Here is a 19,630-nt window from a genome sequence, read left to right as displayed (position 1 = left end):
AGACAAATCCCAAGTCCATATTTGGATGCAATGCTATTCCAAAGCATGGCTTGGCACACAATAGGACACTTTGCACAACTACCGTATTTTTCGCTCTATAAGATGCACTTTTTCCACTTCAAAAATTAAGGGGAAATGTGTATGCGTCTTATGGAGCGGATGCAGGCTCCTTGGCTTCAGCGATAGCAATGCAAAGCCTCCGAAGCGCAGAGGGAGAGCTCCCCCGCGCGCCGGAGGCTTTGCGTTGCTTTCGCTGAAGCCGCCTTAAGCCCCTGGAGCACAGCGCGAACTCCTGCTGCGCTCCGGGGGCTTCAGGCAGCTATCCGCAAGCCTTCAGAGTGCAGCAGGATTTCCCCCCACGTTCCGAAGGATAGCCGCCTGAAGCTTGGAGAGCAAGAGGGGTCGGTGGAGAGGCGCTGCACAGTTTTCCCTCTCTGCGCAGCGCCCCTTCAGCAAAGCGAAATTGAAGGGGCTCCGTTTCTCCTGCCGCTTCACTGAAGGGGCACTGAGCAGAGAGGGGGAGAATTTTGTTTTTCCTGTTCTCCCCCTCCTATGTTCCGGTGCGTCCTATAGAGCAAAAAATACGGCATGTTCATTCACACTATGCCATATTGTTACATACGAACCAGGCCATTGTCGTTGTGTGTGTGTGTGTGTGTGTGTGTGTGCATCAGGATGCACATCTGCATTAGAGTTGTGAGTCTCATTTGGGTCCCAAGAAAATGGCTGTTTGAAGATGACAAGAACTGGTTCACGGTCATGATTGTCCAGTGCTTGTGGAGTAATACTGCACCCAAAGGCAGGTGAAAATATGTGCTAATTTGTTTTTATTTAAGCTTGCGTCTTGCAAAAGATGCTTCGTTCATTACAATTTCCTACACACAAAAAACAGCCCATATCATAAATAATTACGTATAAGAGTTATTGGTTGAAATGCATAGATCAGGCCTAAAAACACCTGGGAAAGTGTTTCACTCTAATGGCACAGTATTATACAAATACCTTCCTGCATGGCAACTGTTGCTCATGAAGGAAATTGTGATGAATGGAACAAAATTACGATGATACAATTCTGGCTAGTAATGCAAATGAAACAACGGCGAAACACAACTTTTTCCAATAAGCTTTAATGTTCTTTTAAAAGCTTGTATTGATAGCAGTGTGTGTTTATAATTAGTGTTTAAAGTCAAATACCTCAATAAACAATCCCTGAAGATTCTTTGTATAGCCTTCAGTATTTTTGAAGCTTTCAAATGTAGAGTGTGCTTTCTGCTTTGATTTCTTGTCTGCCATATCTGACTAACCTTTCCCCTTCCTTCTCTCTTCTGAAGCAGGTTTCTTCTATATCTCTATGTCTGGGACTTTTCCACAGCTTCTTTTCCTGGCCCACTAAAGAAATGTAATCTCTGACTATACCAAAGGTTTCTATGAGGGTTACATAATTGTAAGTACAAGTGGAGATAATGATTTATTTGATCAGTGTGTGAAATTCAGTCAGTCCTGCCTTTGCCACCTTTTGCACCAATGGGCATCCACCATGCCCTGGGCCCTGGCTGAGATTTCCCCTCATCCAGCCAAACTGATCTTTTGCTTCCCACATAAAACTTCACTATTTGTCAACATGCGGCTATTGATTCCCACACCCCAGTAGAATGTGCAATGCAGGCTGATGAGCAAGTAAGCAGTTAAAAATAAAAATAAACTATCAAAGATATTCATATGAAATATATGAAATAACAAAAGACACTTGTAGAAAGAAAGCAAATGGTTCCCTTTCTCTTTCTTACCAGTCTTCCTTACTTTCTATCTCTTAGCTGTGTTTTCAGTGTCATGACCACTCTGCTTGTGGCATTATTCACTATGATAATAGCATTACAGTTTGAGTATCAAACCCACAGGCTTTAAAGATACATAGATGTATGTATCTTAAAAAGTGACTGAAGAACCTTTCCTCTGTTTGCTTCAGAAACCTTACGCTTGCCAGATTCCTGGATGCACCAAACGATACACAGATCCGAGCTCTCTAAGGAAGCATGTGAAGGCCCATTCCTCCAAAGAACAGCAGGCTCGGAAAAAGGTAACAGGGCAAGGCAGTTCTGCAAATGCAAGGGTGCAGTCCATAGAGGATGCAATTATTATTATTATTATTATTACTACTATTACTACTATTATTATTATTGATGATGCAAATGAAAGGGTGCAGTCCATACAGTGGCGGAGAACAGGCGGGGCGGGGCTGGCATGCGTCCCGGGGGCAGGGTGTGGCGCCTGCGGGGGCAGTGCGCCCAGCACAGGCGGGGGGGGGGGGCAGCTGCGATGGCACCCTGGGGATCGTGCTGCCGGGGGCGGTGCGCTCCCCCCGCACTCCTCTTCCTCCGCCAGTGAGTCCATATCCAATTGTGATGCTTTTGAATTCTGGTGCTGGAGGAGACTCTTGAGAGTCCCATGGACTGCAAGAAGATCAAACCTATCCATTCTGAATGAAATCAGCCCTGAGTGCTCACTGGAAGGACAGATCGTGAAGCTGAGGCTCCAATACTTTGGCCACCTCGTGAGAAGAGAAGACTCCCTGGAAAAGACCCTGATGTTGGGAAAGATGGAGGGCACAAGGAGAAGGGGATGACAGAGGACAAGATGGTGGGACAATGTTCTTGAAGCTACCAACATGAGTTTGACCAAACTGTGGGAGGCAGTGGAAGACAGGAGTGCCTGGCGTGCTCCGGTCCATGGCGTCACGAAGCGTCGGACACGACTAAACGACTAAACAACAACAACAACCCTCCAAGTGTCCTGATTTTCCAGGGAGTCTCGGAATAACGAAAGACGTCCTGGCTTCTGATTTGATCCCAGAATGTCCCTCTTTGCCACTGAGCTGGAAGAGGAGGGGAATCTGGCCCTGGTCCCAAGGGGCAGCTGTGAGGGAGCATCCCATTGCCTCTCCATCGCTACCACTCCCAGCCTCCTTCCTTGTGGCTGCTCAGAGCAGCTTCTGGAGAGCAGGGAAGGAGGAGGAGGGGCTGTCACTGCCAAGGCCCTGCCTGTTGCCCTGGCTCTGAGGGGCAGGAACCAAGCAGGAACCAAGCAGAGCTCAAGGAAGCTTGGCTTTTGTTTTTTTTTAAAATGCTTTGTGCATCGGCATCTAATCTTGCCCCTTTCTAAAATCTATTTAGCGGTGTGTGTTTTCCTTTTTGTAAAGCTTCCAAAAAATAAAATAAAATCATGATGAATGATAATGATGAGGAGAAACTGCACCTGAAGACAGACATGTATTGGGAGGTTTTTAATGTTTGATGTTTTTATTTTGTTTTTAGATATGCTGTAAGCTGCTGTAAGCTGCTCAGAGTGGCTGGGGAAACCCAACCGGATGGGCGGGGTAATAATAATAATAATAATAATCCCTGACAGATGGCCATCTAAGCTCTGCATAAAAACCTCCAAGGAAGGAGAGTCCACCACCTCCCGAGGGAGCCTGTTCCACTGTTGAACAGCTCTACTGTGACAGATCTAGAACACCTTTGCATCGAGAGGAGTTAGGAGGGAGACTTAGCAAGCCCCTCTTTCTATGTCCTCAGAGATACACTGATACAGTTAGCACTTGCTTGTAGCTGTGAAATTGCAGCTTTGTAGACTAGAGTTAAATAATAATAATAATAATAATAATAATAATAATAATAATAATAATAATTTCTTATTTATACCCCGCCTACCTGGCTGGGCTTCCCCAGCCACTCTGGGCGGCTTCCAACCAAATATTAAAATACAGTAATACATCAAACATTAAAAGCTGCCCTAAACAGGGCTGCCTTCAGATGTCTTCTAAAAGGCTGGTAGTTGTTCTTCTCTTTGACATCTGGTGGGAGGGCGTTCCACGGGGCGGGTGCCACTACCGAGAAGGCCCTCTGCCTGGTTCCCTGTAACTTGGCTTCTCGTAGTGAGGGAACCGCCAGAAGGCCCTTGGCGCTCGACCTCAGCATCTGGGCAAAACTATGGAGTGGAGACGCTCCTTCAGGTATACTGGACCAAGGTCGTTTAGGGCTTTAAAGGTCAGCACCAACCCTTTGAATTGTGCTTGGAAACGTACTGGGAGCCAGTGTAGGTCTTTCAAGACCGGTGTTATATGGTCTCGGTGGCTGCTAGACTATGTCTAGTCGGAATCTCATTTCCTGCATGGGTTCGAGTCCTACCCTCCAGAGCAGGAGAAAACAAGCTTGTTCCATCCTCCTTGCGACAGCCCTTCAGATATTTGAAGAGGGCTCTCATATCTCCCCTCAGTCTCCTCGCTTCCTGATCTTCAGAAGGCTTGGCTTCTAGACCCTTGGTCATCCTAGTTGCCCTCCTCTGCACACATTCCATTCTGCGAATATTATGAACTGTGTCATAATTTCTAAATAATCATTTATTACTGCTTTAGAATGCAGTCGTACCCAATGCTGATGGAGAGGAGAGGAGCCAAGTTGCTTCTCAGTACGTGAGAGAGATCAGTGGAGTGAGGAACTCACTGTGTCTTCCTCATTCTTCCCGGCAAGGAAATAAATCAATGAATGACCACTTTTATTCCTCACTTATGCTTAGTATGAGAGTTTACCTTCATTCTTGGTTTACTTTTGTATTCTTTTAACTTATCAACCCGAATCGGGAATACATTTGCTGAACAAAGTGTGGTGCTGGGGGGGGGGCACAAAAGGATTTGTGGCATTGATCAAAAGGGTTTTTAAATATGCCTTTAGGTTGTAATGTATAACATTTATAAGCTACAGTAAACTTATGGGATCTTTGAGAACCTCTGATGACTAACTCACTTCAGGTTTTGGTATTTGAAATATTTCCTGGCGTAATAATAAAATGTAAGAAACAATAAACCTTTAAAGTCAGAATTAAGGTTATTTACGATTTTAATTAAAAATGAAAATTGGCTTAATATATAAAAAAAGTCTTTAGAAAAATGTGAATTCATCAAAAATAACCATAAAAATTCCAAGGTGATAAAAGCACAGTGAGATAATAGCGCCAGCCCTAGGGAACCATTGACTTGAATAGAATGAGACCCTTTGCTGTTCCACCCTGTTAGTCATGGATTTGTTTAATATATCTTGCTTGACTGCCTCTAATCCTCTTTTTAAATCTCCCCTCTGCACACCAAATGACATTATTTTGCTGTCTTGGGATATACCTTGCCCTTCAAACTGCCTCACACACATTGTAAGCATTAGCGAGGGTCTGTTTATGTGCCATGAAGCCCATGTCCTTGTTTACTTTGAGAAAACCTGACCATAACAATAGGATGTCCATTGATTCCAGAACAGCTGGGATTTGTGTAATTGCGTCTGCATGTGGTTCCTCCGATATTGCCAGTATCCTAATTAATCATTAGGGCATTTTCCTTTGCCTTCTGGGAATTCATTCAAGGTTTGGGTAGTAATTTAAAGTGAGCTCCACATTCTATATGTACTTACTATTTGTACAATAAATGTAAACCACATCCAGGGAGACTGCAGGAAAAAATAGCAACTTTTTGCTTTTGAAAGCAATGACTAATGGCCTCCTCCCCTGTTGAGAAATGTAAGGGCCTTTCCCGGCAGTGTAAAATCACGTATGTCTATTTGCATGGTTATAAAGCCCAACCATAACTGAAAAGATTGTGCTAATTCAAAGGGTTTCCTAGTGATTAACTGTCCCTTGGCCTAAGGCAGACGGAACCACCGGAGTTTAACTAACTGAAGAGCCAAACCACCAGATACTTTATCTGTGCCCTTAAATCAGGTTTTTTAAAAAGACAAGTTGTCAGCACTGATCCAGATTAATGTGTGGACAGGGGATTTCAACGCTTTGCCCATAGCTGTCAACTGTCCCTTATTTGGCGGGAAACTCCCTTATCCTAGCGCCATGTCCCGCTGCTGTCCCTTACTGATGATGTCCCTTAAATTTCCGGGTTTCAAAGGAAGCAGCTCCTCTCCCTCCCTCCCTCCCTCCCTGCCGGCCAGGGAGGAGGGAGGCTCCAACTGTGTTGCTTGGCTGCGTTGCTCACCCAATAAGGAGTCTAAGAATGACTGGGGGTGGAGCTTGCATGCCTTGTGCCGATCAAATCGGCCACGTTGTCTGGGGACTCGCCTTTGCTCAGCGCTTCCCAGCAGAGAGGTGAAGGTGGTTTTCCTTGCTGCATCCCCTTTGCTGGGTTGCTGCACTGTGGGAACCACCGCTTCAGGCTTCGTTTGGCTGCTGACTGGGCTTTCTGCCTTTGGCTCGGAGGGGCTCAGAAGTTCAACATACCTGTGCTTGGAAAATCCCTTATTTTGGCCACTGATCCCTTATTTGTACCCCGCCCATCTGGTTGGGTTTCCCCAGCCACTCTGGGCGGCTTCCAACAAAGATAAAAGATACACTGAAATGTCACATATTAAAAACTTCCCTGAACAGGGCTGCCTTCAGATGTCTTCTGAATGTCAGGTAGATGTTTATCGCTTTGACATCTGATGGGAGGGCATTCCACAGGGCGGGCGCCACTACCGAGAAGGCCCTCTGCCTGGTTCCCTGTAACTTGGCCTCTTGCAGTGAAGGAACCGCCAGAAGGCCCTCGGAGCTGGACCTCAGTGTCCGGGCAGAACGATGGGGGAGGAGACGCTCCTTCAGATATACTGGACCAAGGCCGTTTAGGGCTTTAAAGGTCAGCACCAACACTTTTAATTGTGCTCGGAAACGTACTGGGAGCCAATGTAGGTCTTTCAAGACTGGTGTTATATGGTCTCGGCGGCCGCTCCCAGTCACCAGTCTAGCTGCCGCATTCTGGATTAGTTGTAGTTTCCGGGTCACCTTCAAAGGTAGCCCCACGTAGAGCGCATTGCAGTAGTCCAAGCGGGAGATAACCAGAGCATGTACCACTCTGGCGAGACAGTCTGCAGGCAGATAGGGTCTCAGCCTACGTACCAGATGGAGCTGGTAAACAGCTGCCCTGGACACAGAATTGACCTGCGCCTCCATGGACAGCTGTGAGTCCAGAATGACTCCCAGGCTGCGCACCTGGTCCTTCAGGGGCACAGTTACCCCATTCAGGACCAGGGAATCCTCCACACGTGCCCGCCTCCTGTCCCCCAAAAACAGTACTTCTGTCTTGTCAGGATTCAACCTCAATCTGTTAGCCGCCATCCATCCTCCAACCGCTTCCAGACACTCACACAGGACCTTCACCGCCTTCACTGGTTCTGATTTAAAAGAGAGGTAGAGCTGGGTATCATCTGCATACTGATGAACACCCAGCCCAAACCTCCTGATGATCTCTCCCAGTGGCTGCATGTAAATGTTGAAAAGCATGGGGGAGAAGACAGAACCCTGAGGCACCCCACAAGTGAGAGCCCAGGGGTCTGAACACTCATCCCCCACCACCACTTTCTGAACACGGCCCAGGAGGAAGGAGCGGAACCACTGTAGGACAGTGCCCCCAGCTCCCAGCCCCTCAAGACGGTCCAGAAGGATGTTATGGTCGATGGTATCAAACGCCGCTGAGAGATCCAGCAGAACTAGGAAACAGCTCTCACCTTTGTCCCTAGCCCGCCGGAGATCATCAACCAGTGCGACCAAGGCAGTTTCAGTCCCATGATGAGGCCTGAATCCCGACTGGAAGGGATCCAAATGGTCCACTTCTTCCAGGCGTGCCTGGAGTTGTTCAGCAACCACTCGCTCAATCACCTTGCCCAAGAATGGAAGGTTTGAGACTGGGCAATAATTGGCCATCATGGCCGCATCTAAAGATGTTTTTTTAAGAAGCGGTTTAATAACCGCCTCTTTCAGCGGGTCTGGGAAGGCTCCCTCACGGAGGGAAGCATTCACCACCCCACGAAGCCCATCGCCCAGTCCTTCCCGGCTAGCTTTTATAAGCCAGGATGGGCAAGGATCCAGGAGACAGGTGGTTGGCTTCACTCGTCCAAGCAGCCTGTCCACATCCTCGGAGGTAACAGATTGGAATTGATCCCACTCAACTTGACTAGACAGAACTCTAGCACTCTCCCGCCCCGGCCCTGCTCCCACGGTGGAGTCTACTTCTTCCCGAATCTGAGCGATTTTATCTGCAAAAAACTTTGCAAAATCATTGCAGGAGAACATGTGGCCCGTACTGGGCCCTGATGTTGCAGGTGGTTCCGCTAAATTGTGAACCACCTGAAAAAGTCTCCTGCTGCTGTTTTCTGCAGATGCAATAGAGGCGGTCAAGAAAGTCTTCTTCGCCGTCGCTATCGCCACTTGGTAGGCTCGACGTTGAGCTCTAACCTGTGTCCGGTCAGATTCGGAATGAGTTATCCGCCACCGGCGCTCTAGCCGTCTCAACGATTGTTTCATTGCCCTCAGATCCGTGGAAAACCATGGGGCTCTCCGGGCTCCATGCAACCGGAGAGGGCGCTTCGGAGCCAAACAGTCAATAGCCCTGGTTAACTCCACATTCCAGCGGGCCACCAGGGAATCGGCTGAAAGGCCATCAACATGGGATAAAGCATCCCCTACCACTCTCTGGAAACCATTTGGATCCATTAAGTGGCGGGGGCGGACCATCCAAATCGGTCCCACCTCCCTGCAGAGGGGATGGGTCGCAGAGAAGTCCAGTTGCACCAGGAAGTGATCTGACCATGGCACTTCTTTCATTTCGCTTTTACTTAGTGTCAGATCACCAATATCCATAGAGGTAAACACCAGGTCCAAGGCATGTCCGTGGCTATGGGTTGGGCCAGACTTATTCAGGGACAGCCCCATGGAGGCCATGCTTTCCACGAAGTCCCGAGCGGCCCCTTGTAAGGTCGCGTCGGCATGGATGTTAAAATCCCCTAGGACAACCAAGCTAGGTGTCTCCAGGAGAACATCCGCCACGACCTGAAGCAGCCCGGGCAGGGAATCCTTGGTGCAGTGGGGAGGTCGGTACACCAAAAGGAATCCTGTACTGCCCCTATTGCCCAACTTCCAGAACATGCACTCGGAAAACCGTGTCTTCCCAATAGGATGCCTGGTGCAAACTAATGACTTCCTAAAAATCACTGCAACCCCCCCCTCCCCGCCCACATGACCTGGGTTGCTGTGCGTAAGAGAAACCTGGTGGACAAGCAGCGGCAAGGACAGGCCCATCTGCTTCATCCAACCAAATCTCTGTTACACAAGCCAGGTCGAGTCCTCCATCCATGATCAAGTCATGAATGGCAGTGGTCTTATGAATCATTGACCTGGCATTGCACAGCAACACTTTCAGGTCATGTGGGTATCCCTTGCTGATTCTAGTATCCATCCGGTCAGGACCAGACCCGGAGGCAGGGATAGTCCTCCGACAACGACTAAACCTGCCTCCTCTGTAATGACATGGTCTGGTCTTAGCGTAACTCCTCCTCCTACCCGTGATCACTGAGATCGGTTGTCCCAGTGCATCCCCCCCTGTGGAACATGCCCCAGCCATTTTGTTGGCTGGGACCTACTCCCAATCTATAAACTGCTATAATTAGAATGAAAATTCTGCATTTTCCCAAAGAAAATGTGAAACTGTATGTGTTGCCGTTGTTGCTTATTTACTTGCAATTTCGAATTAATTGTCATTCCAAGTTGGATCCACACGTAGCAGTGCATGAAAGGAAAAACTCCTCCTCTCCACAGAAAGCTTTTGATCCAGCTGAGAGATTTTGCTGAGAAGATGGTGGAGGAGGAGTTTTTTCACCAACTCACCTTTACTCCCTGCTGCTCTCCCACTAGGTGAAGGAAGATTCCTCAGCAAAAGACAGCCCCCTATTTGACCCACCATTGAGAGCAAAGCTGGAATCCAAGCCATCATATTGAATCAAAATAGTGATTTACAATACTTTTTAAAAGTCTGTCTTTTAAGGATTAGGTACCAACTGTTTCTTTGTGATTTTTTTTAAAGTTGCAGACATTTAAACAGCCAAATTAATAAAACCACACTAAGATAAACATTAGCATTTGCGTTCATGGAAAGAGTCCAGACGATTTATTTGTACTGCACACTGACTCAGATTATTGTTTTCAGTGCTGGAAAAGAAGCTGCCATCTTTGCTGTGTCCCAGCTTGAACAGCGTGTCTGGCATTCGGATGTTGTTCAGAGAGAAAACTAAAAAGAGCAAGGATATCATTGATGTCAATGTCAACCATGCTTAAGATAGATAAAGACGAGCTTTTTTGAATTTTTTAGTGGCAAGTGTGTGTCATAATCCTGATGCATGGTAATTGTGCTCTGTGTGCAATTAATCTTTGTTCCCTAACTCGATTATTTTTAGTTTCGCCACTGTCTATGAGGCAAACATATAATAGCAACCCTGGTTATATTTATTTCAATGAATATTTTTAATCTGGTGACATACTGCCAAAGTCAGTGTGCTGCCTTGAGGGATGTCTCGATGCATCTGTCTTTCTGGGTTTCAGAGGCATGCAGATTTTATAGAAATTAAAAAAGAAAATCAAGACTCCAGGGAGAACAGAATCCTTCACTACAAGTCTGGCCCAGTTGAACGGCTGTAAACAGAAATGCTTTATCCAAGTTGGCTATAGAGCTTTCTCCACAGTGTCTGCATATCTTAACTTTTTGACACAGGAATGACTGCCAATTAGCAGGGAAAGAACTACTCTACTCCATAGTTTTTGGGTGGCTTCCGATTTTTACCGTTAATTGCTATCACTTCAGAAAGGAAATAAGATTGGACAAGAACAGTCAAGAACAGGCTATTTTAAAACACAAACGTTTGCATGTATCAAGCATAACGGCTGTGTTTTTGAATGCCATGTACAGCTGCAGGTTTTTTGGGGTGGGGGATGTGTCTATTAAATGGATATTAGCTGGGTCTGCAGTGATAATTTTCCTTACTATTTCAAACGATTCTTACTGCAAGGCAAAGAACTTTGAAGCCAGATCTACTTGCCGGGGGCTGTTGTGTTCCTCCAGCAGTTGCCTCCACACAGGCCCAGTCCTATCAATGGGCAGAGGAAAGCAACCACCTCCGACAGCAGATCCCAGGGCATGGGTCCAGCAGCAAGGGGGTAGACAACCGAGCTGGGAGTGCCATGGGGCCTGTGCTGCACCCTCCAAGATAAGCCTACAGCCTACAGCCTTAGCAGAGTGTTGTTATTGTTTAGTTGTTACTGTTATATTTATTTATTTAAAGTATTGGAGTCTCAGCTTCAGGATCTGTCCTTCCAGTGAGCACTCAGGGCTGATTTCCTTCAGAATGGATAGGTCTGATCTTCTTGCAGTCCATGGGACTCTCAAGAGTCTCCTCCAGCACCATAATTCAAAAGCATCAATTCTTCGGTGATCAGCCTTCTTCATGGTCCAGCTCTCACTTCCATACATCACTACTGGGAAAACCATAGCTTTAACTATACGGACCGTTGTTGGGAAGGTGATGTCTCTGCTTTTTAAGATGCTGTCTAGGTTTGTCATTGCTTTTCTCCCAAGAAGCAGGCGTCTTTTAATTTTGTGGCTGCTGTCACCATCTGCAGTGATCATGGAGCCCAAGAATGTAAAATCTCTCACTGCCTCCATTTCTTCCCCTTCTATTTGCCAGGAGGTGATGGACCCAGTGGCCATGATCTTTGTTTTTTTGATGTTGAGCTTCAGACCATGTTCTCTCCTCTTTCACCCTCATTAAAATGTTCTTTAATTCCTCCTCACTTTCTGCCATCAAGGTTGTGTCATCTGCATATCTGAGGTTGTTGATATTTCTTCCGGCAATCTTAATTCCAGTTTGGGATTTATCCAACCCAGCCTTTCGCATGTTGAATTCTGCATATAAGTTAAATAAGCAGGGAGACAATATTTATATATATTTATATCCTGCCTTTTTCCTTGGCAGCACTCAAGGCTGCTTATAGATAAAAACAAGAACCTCTGAAAACAATGGGGGGGGGATTTTAAAAAAAAACACACTGATAGAATTAAAACAATATACATATATAGCATCTGTTTAAAACATGCAAATAACTACAATAAAAACAGCAAAGCAACAGCCCCTTAAAGTTAAAGGCAGGCCTGTTGGAATAAGGACGTTTTCACCTGCCGGTGAAAGATAACAAAGAGGGAGCCAGGTAGAGGACGCTATGCTATTGCTAGCACTAAAAGAAGACTCACCTGTCAATCAAGTCAGCTTCTGCATGTGGGGCGCCATCTTGCCTTTGCCTCCGGCAGCTCAGTAGCCCTCCGTCCACTGCATGATGGCAAACCACTTCTGAAACGAAGGTGTCTTTCAAAGCCAAATGGATCTTGACAAACCTCAGAGGAGGCCCTGCTGGCCACACCATGGGCAGCAAACTGCCACCTGGAAACCTCATGAAAATGGGCCTTTTTGGTGGTACCCTCTGGAATACACTTTCTGTGTGGGCTAAGACCTTACACTCCTCATTATATTATACAATGTTTCTCCAGGCAATGCTGATTGTACACTAATAGTTTCTGCAAAGATCCAACAGTGTGCTTGCAGGGGTGGACTCTGGTAATCTTTCATAACATGGCACCCTGTGCCAGGCCAAGATGGAGCTTCTCGATAATGGATCATCTCCATTTTGTGCCCCCTTGGCTCAGCGCCCTGTGAGGGGGAACAGTGCCCTCAGTCTGGCACTGATGCTTGGTTTTGTCTGCTAGACATTCTAGCAGACGTTTTCACAGCAAAATGGTGCAGGAACACAGGCAAAATAGTAGAAGGACTGGCAGCAATGCAACTTGCAAAACATCAGTTTGGTTGTTATTATGTTTTGGTGGTAGTTATGAGTTTTCAGTTTTCAGTTGTTGGTTCTACATGCAAAAAAGCAAGCATCAGAGATGTTTGTAACATTTGTCTTGGTATTTATTTTTATTCCTTGGTAATTTATTTAAATGTGTTTCTTTCTAAAAATAATGCTATTGCTCTTTGCATGAACTTTTATAAATTTAGCAACAAAACTCCCTTTCATCTTTCTTCCTTCTCATAAGTGGAATAAAATAGAACGGAACACGCAATCATCATAATTGTCTTGAATCGCCTTCTATACCAACGTCTCAAGGAAATTTACCATAAAAATAATCAATTACATTTCTGCATTGTATAGGTTTGATGCAATATGGCAGCAGGTTAGGCAAAGTGTCTTCAGAGCTCATACCTTTTGAGCACTGAGTCCAAAGTATTTCTCTTTTCTATGGTACCATCTCTTCATATTCCAAGGGCTGTGTTTCAACGTCAGTTTTAGTTTCTAGTTGCCCTTCTTCAAAATTATATTTCACATTTCATTGCGTGGACAGGCGGAGTCCCCAGATCCTGCACGGTCCCCCCGTCATGTGGAATAACGACTCAAGACAACGTGCTATGGGATTAAATTGGCCACAACTTTATTAAATTTCAAATGTGGGTAGACCTTGGCTCAGGCATTGGGCGTTCTCCCTCCCCAGTCCCCAGCCGAGGACCTAGGGAGCATCAGGGTTATCCAGTGTGGGGGGGGGGGATGGGCCGGCTCTGGAGAACATATGTTCAAGGAGAGATAGCCGCCCCCGTAACGCCGCCGCCGCAGGGGAGAGCAATGACGACCTTCCGGCGTGCGGTCAAAGCCTCCCTTCAGAAACCCCTTTAACGGGGAACCCTGGTATCACTGCTGCAAGAGGAAGATGGACAAAAGGATTCCGCCCAAGGCCTGATACCACCAAAGTTGTGACGTTTTGCTACGGGAAAGGCGAAACCTGCCAATGCAGGGAAATTCCTTTCCGGCCCTTTAACAGCGACCTTAACGTAGCAGCGCCCGCATACCTGTGAAGAAACGTTAACCTGCAAAACCTGTGAGGAAAATTAACCTGCAACATAAGACATTGACTGAGGGTGGGTGGGGTGGGAGAAGCTCTGGAGCCAAGTGAGAATTCCCAGGCAAGATCCTCCCTCCTTTGTGTGGGCAGCTAATCCCTCCCCTACCTGGCCTGGTCTCCTTGGCAACACTTCCCCCAGGTGGGATTGGACAACTGACTGAGGTAGGTGGAGACCTCCAGGTATCCCACCTGAGGGAAGGCAAAGCCTAGCCTATGCTGTTGGAGCCGCTCCAGGTCTAGGGGCTGCATGCTTCCACGCAAAGGGCGCCCCCCGTTTTAAGCGGGGAGCAGTCATTGTTAAAGCTGCAAGAAAGAGTAGAAAGGGGACAGGAAAATTTTAAATTTATTACTTTGTACACACTTGAATTTTGAATGTATCTTCATTCATTTGTTTTCTACGGAATCCAATTGAAATATTTCATTAATGCAAGAGGAGGAATTGCATCTGGGGGCTAAGGGTCACTAAGCAGTGCCCATGGCAACTAAGAAGCCATTCCTCACAAAAATGCTGCAAAGAGTAAGTGTTTTAATCCTAACTGTAATCCCCTTACTTCCTGTTCTCAAATGAAATATAAATCAGGCACTGTGGAGCAGAGCAGTTTTTCTCAAAGGGGATGTTGGTGCAAAAGGATTAGAGATGGGCAGAAGTGTTTGAGGAATTTAATTATGCTATTTGTTGTGAAATGTTGGTGACTCTGATCACCAATTCTTTTGACTACAGTGACTGAAAACAACAAAACAGACTTTGCACATGAATGGTGGGTTGGCTTTTGTCCCCATCCCCTTTTGTCCCTCTTGTTGCATCATTACTCCTAATTGTTGTGACACAAAAGCTGTTGCATTTGCACTCTCCTCAATGTGGGGTGTAAGCATTATAGGGTCTCCACCAACCTATAGGAAAGAGGTGCAATTCATTAATTTATAGCTTTCCACGTACCTTACGCATGTCTGATACTGTTGTATTTGTTTAAAAAGTGTTTCTACATTGCAGTATTTTGTTCATAGAGGATTATGAAGTATTTGGGCCCAATACAAGGAGGAAAGGCAGGAGACTAGAAGTGCCCATTGCAACTGAGCTCATCCTGAACTGACCTCGGCTGCATCAGAAACGTTCAGGGTTTGCCTGAACCAAATTGCAGACCTTCCAACATTTCTCAAATGAAAATAGTAAAGGTAAAGGGACCCCTGACCATTAGGTCCAGTCATGACCGACTCTGGGGTTGCAGCGCTCATCTCACTTTATTGGCCGAGGGAGCCAGCGTACAGCTTCCGGGTCAATGGCCAGCATGACTAAGCCGCTTCTGGCGAACCAGAGCAGTGCACGGAAACGCCATTTACCTTCCCACCAGAGTGGTACCTATTTATCTACTTGAACTTTGATGTGCTTTCAAACTGCGAGGTTGGCAGGAGCAGGGACCGAGCAACGGGAGCTCACCCCGTCGCTGGGATTCGAACCGCCAACCTACTGATCATCAAGTCCTAATGATAATTTTACTATTTATACCCCACACATCTTGTTGGGTTGCCCCAGCCACTCTAGGCAGCTCCCAAAAACATAATAAAACATTTAAAAAAACTTTCCTGTACAGGATTGCCTACAGACGACTTAAGGGTCGGATAACTGCATACCCTCCAACATTTCTCCGATGAAAACAGGGACATCCTAAGGAAAAATGGGATGTTCTAGGATCAAATCAGAAACTGGGATGGCTTCTCTAAATCTGGGAGGTCCCTGGAAAATAGGGATAATTGGAGGGTCTTAAAATGGGATCCCTCTGAGTCACCCCAAACGGAATCAGGAGCCTCCAAAGTGGTTTGGGGCTATTGAGACATTTTAAAAACTGTGCAGTCAATGTGTCGACAAAAATTGAAATGTTGCCCCTCCCCTCACACATGCCACATAAGAAAAATACAGTGGTACCTCAGGTTACATGTGCTTCAGGTTACATACACTTCAGGTTACAGACTCCACTAACCCAGAAATAGTGCTTCAGGTTAAGAACTTTGCTTCAGGATGAGAACAGAAATTGTGCTCCAGCGGCAGCGCAGCAGCAGGAAGCCCCATTAGCTAAAGTGGTGCTTCAGGTTAAGAACAGTTTCAGGTTAAGAACGGACCTCCGGAACGAATTAAGTACTTAACCCAAGGTACCACTGTACTACCACGTAAGAAAAAAGGGCAAGGTCCTTTGTGGCAGACAGCTATAGCTTCTTACCAGAGGGAATGATTTTCTGAGCTTTCAAATCACAGTGCTTTGGGCTAGGAGTTGAAACAACACATCCCCTTCTTCTTGTTCCCTTGCTAGTTCTGCTACTGGTTCATGCTTGAACTATACTGGACGTTCAAGTCCTCCTGACTCTCACTCCTCTCCACCGCTGGGCTACACACAGATCAGCCCCAGAGCTCACTAACATTCACCACACCAAGAACTTCCTCTCTTGGTTCTTCTCTATTATATACTCTTCTTGAAAAGTATGAAGTCAGACCTTGGTAACATGGCGCCCTGTGTGAGGCCAAAATGCTTGCTTCGGGAAGGGGGTGTAAGGACTCTGGCAGGGTGCGAGAGCCCCCCTGCCTCCTTCCCAAAGCTGGGTATGCGCTTACTAGGCTTGGGGTGGGAAGGCACCCCCTTGGCCCCCATACCTTGTGGGGGGACAGTTTGCGCTGCCCTAGATCCCCCTCTGCTTTTGAATTATGGTGCTGGAGGAGACTCTTGAGAGTCCCATGGACTGCAGAAGACCAAACCTCTCCATTCTTAAGGAAATCAGCCCTGAGTGCTCACTGGAAGGACAGATCCTGAAGCTGAGACTCCAATACTTTGTTTTTGTTTTTTTCCAAATTTTTTATTAGGTTTTTTTAATAAAAGAGATACAAAAATGAAAAACAGCATTGTTTGTGTCTTTACAAAATTTCATAACATCTTTGGACTTCCTCGCGTCATCGGCTCGCACTTACATTGTTCATAAAATTTTTCAAGCAAATTACCATCTTATTTGTAATCTTATAACCAATCATTACAATATAGTCTATTAATACTCATCTAATTTAGTGATGGCCAGTTGTTTATAATCAAGCATCCTTCTTAGCATTCCATCAAATTACAATAATTTTGTAAATAAATCTTAAATTTCTTCCAGTCTTCTTCAATCCTTTCTTCTCCCAGGTCTCGAATTCTGCCAGTCATTTCCGCCAGCTGCATATAGTCCATCAGCTGCATCTGCCATTCTTCCAGCGTGGGTAGATCTTGAGTTTTCCAGTTCTTTGCGATGAGTATCCTTGCTGCCGTTGTTGCATACATAAAGAAAGTTCTGTCCTTCTTTGACACCTTCTGGCCGACAATACCCAGAAGGAAGGCCTCTGGTTTCTTAGTGAAAGTATACTTAAATACCTTTTTCAGTTCATTATATATCATTTCCCAGAAGGCCTTCACTTTAGGGCAAGTCCACCAGAGGTGAAAGAATGTTCCTTCATTTTCTTTACATTTCCAACATTTATTGTCAGACGAGTGGTATATTTTGGCAAGCTTAACTGGGGTCATGTACCATCTGTATATCATTTTCATTATATTTTCTTTCAAAGCATTACATGCAGTAAAGTTTAGCCCAGTGGTCCACAACCTTTCCCATTCCTCAAACATAATGTTATGCCCAATGTCCTGTGCCCATTTTATCATAGCCGATTTAACCATTTCGTCTTGTGTGTTCCACTTCAACAGCAAGTTATACATTCTTGAAAGTACCTTAGTCTTAGGTTCTAACAGTTCAGTTTCCAACTTCGATTTCTCCACCTGGAACCCTAGCTTTTTGTCGTTTTTAAAAACTTCTTTAATCTGAGCGTAATGTAACCAGTCTCGCACTTTATCCTTCATTTTTTCCATACTCTGCAATTTCCAGTTATTTCCATCTTTTTCTAATATTTCCCAATATTTTGGCCAATTGGCTTCCATATTGGGTCTTTTTCGGGCCTTAGCTTCCAGAGGTGAAAGCCACCTTGGGGTTTTATTTTCCAATAAGTCTTTATATTTTGTCCAGACATTAAACACTGCTTTTCTGACAATATGGTTCTTAAAGGCCTTATTGATCTTAACTTTGTCATACCATAAATATGCATGCCAACCAAAATTATTATTAAACCCTTCCAGATCCAACGCATCAGTGTCTTCGAGAAGTAGCCAGTCTTTTAGCCAGCAGAAAGCTGCGGCTTCATAATACAACCTTAAGTCTGGCAGGGCAAAGCCCCCTCTTTCCTTTGCGTCAGTCAGTATCTTAAACTTAATTCTGGGCTTTTTGCCCTGCCAGACAAATTTAGAAATATCTCTCTGCCACTTCCGGAAGCATTCCGTCTTGTCTATAATCTGTAGTGTTTGAAACAAAAACAACATTTTTGGCAATACATTCATCTTAATAGCAGCAATTCGGCCTAACAAAGAAAGCTTCAATTTTGTCCAACTGCCCAAGTCTCTCTTACTTTCAGACCAGCATTTTTCATAATTTTCCTTAAATAGACTCAGATTTTTTGCTGTTATGTTCACCCCTAGGTACTTTACCTTTTTCACCAATGATAATTCTGTTTCTCTCTGAAACTGTTCTGATTCAATATCTGTCAAATTTTTCCCCAACACCTTAGTTTTCTGTTTGTTTAACTTAAATCCCGCCACCCGACCAAAATTGTCAATCAATTGTAAAACTCTTTTCGTACTAGATTCCGGCTCCTGCAGTGTCAAAACTAGGTCATCTGCAAAAGCTTTAAGTTTATATTGTTTCGCTCCGACCTGGATCCCTTGCACCAACCGGTCCCCTCTGATCAAGTTTAAGAGCACCTCCAGGACTGAGATAAATAACAAAGGGGAAATCGGGCAGCCTTGTCGTGTTCCTTTTTCAATTTTGAACTCTTCTGTTACCACATTATTAACAATCAATTTTGCTTTTTGTTCTGAATATATTGCGTCAATCCCATTTTCAAAACCCCTCCCCACTCCCATTTCTTTTAAATTTCCCTTCATAAATTTCCAAGAGATGTTGTCAAAGGCCTTCTCCGCATCTATAAAAATTAGCACTGCTTTAGTGTTTATGTCAGTTTGCAAAAGTTCCAGGACATCAATAATGTTCCTTGTGTTAGCAAACATGTGTCTGCCTGGGAGAAAGCCTGCCTGGTCTTTATGAATTACTTGACTTAAAACTCTTTTAAGTCTGTTTGCCAAAACATCAGCAAATATTTTGTAATCCACATTTAAAAGGGAGATGGGGCGGTAGTTCTTGAGCTGTGTCTTTTCAGTTTCTGATTTTGGTATCAATGTGATGAACGCTTCTTTCCACGATTCTGGCGCCTTCTTTCCCTCCATAATTTCATTGCTGACCTCCAGCAGTGGTTGGATCAAATAATCACTTAATGTCTTATAGTACTTGGAGGTCAAGCCGTCTGGCCCTGGAGATTTGCCCAATTTCAAGTTCTGAATGGCATGTTCAATCTCTTGTCGTGTTATTTTGCTGTTCAGGAGTAGTCTATTTTCTTGTGACAATTTTTTCAATCCGTTTTTCCTCAAAAATTGTTCAATCTCAACTTCATTCTGCGGCCCTTGAGTATATAATTTTTTAAAATATTTTTGAAAACACTTTCTAATCTCCACGGGGTTCTGTATACTTCTTCCTTCAATTTCCAAATTTGTTACTATGTTCAATTTTTGTCTCTTCTTCAACTGCCAGGCCAGCAGTTTCCCACATTTATTTGCCGATTCAAACGTTTTTTGTTTCATTGATTTAATCTTCCATTCTATTTCCTGGTTTATCAGTTTTGAATATTGTGCCTGATGAAGTTTAATTTCTCTCAAAATCGGCTGTGAC

The 19,630-nt window shown here is 45.1% G+C and overlaps 1 protein-coding gene across 3 annotated transcripts in view; it reads left to right on the top strand.

Moving 5' to 3' along the window:
* GLIS3 (GLIS family zinc finger 3) overlaps positions 1-19,630 on the top strand; it is a 186,956-nt gene that overhangs the window by 122,252 nt on the left and 45,074 nt on the right. For all 3 annotated transcript variants that reach the window (XM_083718651.1, XM_083718650.1, XM_083718649.1), the window contains one exon: positions 1,967-2,077. In XM_083718651.1, coding sequence (XP_083574777.1) covers positions 1,967-2,077 — 111 coding nt within the window. The remainder of the gene's footprint in view (positions 1-1,966; positions 2,078-19,630) is intronic.

This window comes from Podarcis gaigeae (genome assembly GCF_964106915.1).
Source record: "Podarcis gaigeae genome assembly, chromosome: 17".
Classification (NCBI taxonomy): domain Eukaryota; kingdom Metazoa; phylum Chordata; class Lepidosauria; order Squamata; family Lacertidae; genus Podarcis; species Podarcis gaigeae.
This window is presented reverse-complemented; position numbering and strand designations above follow the sequence as displayed.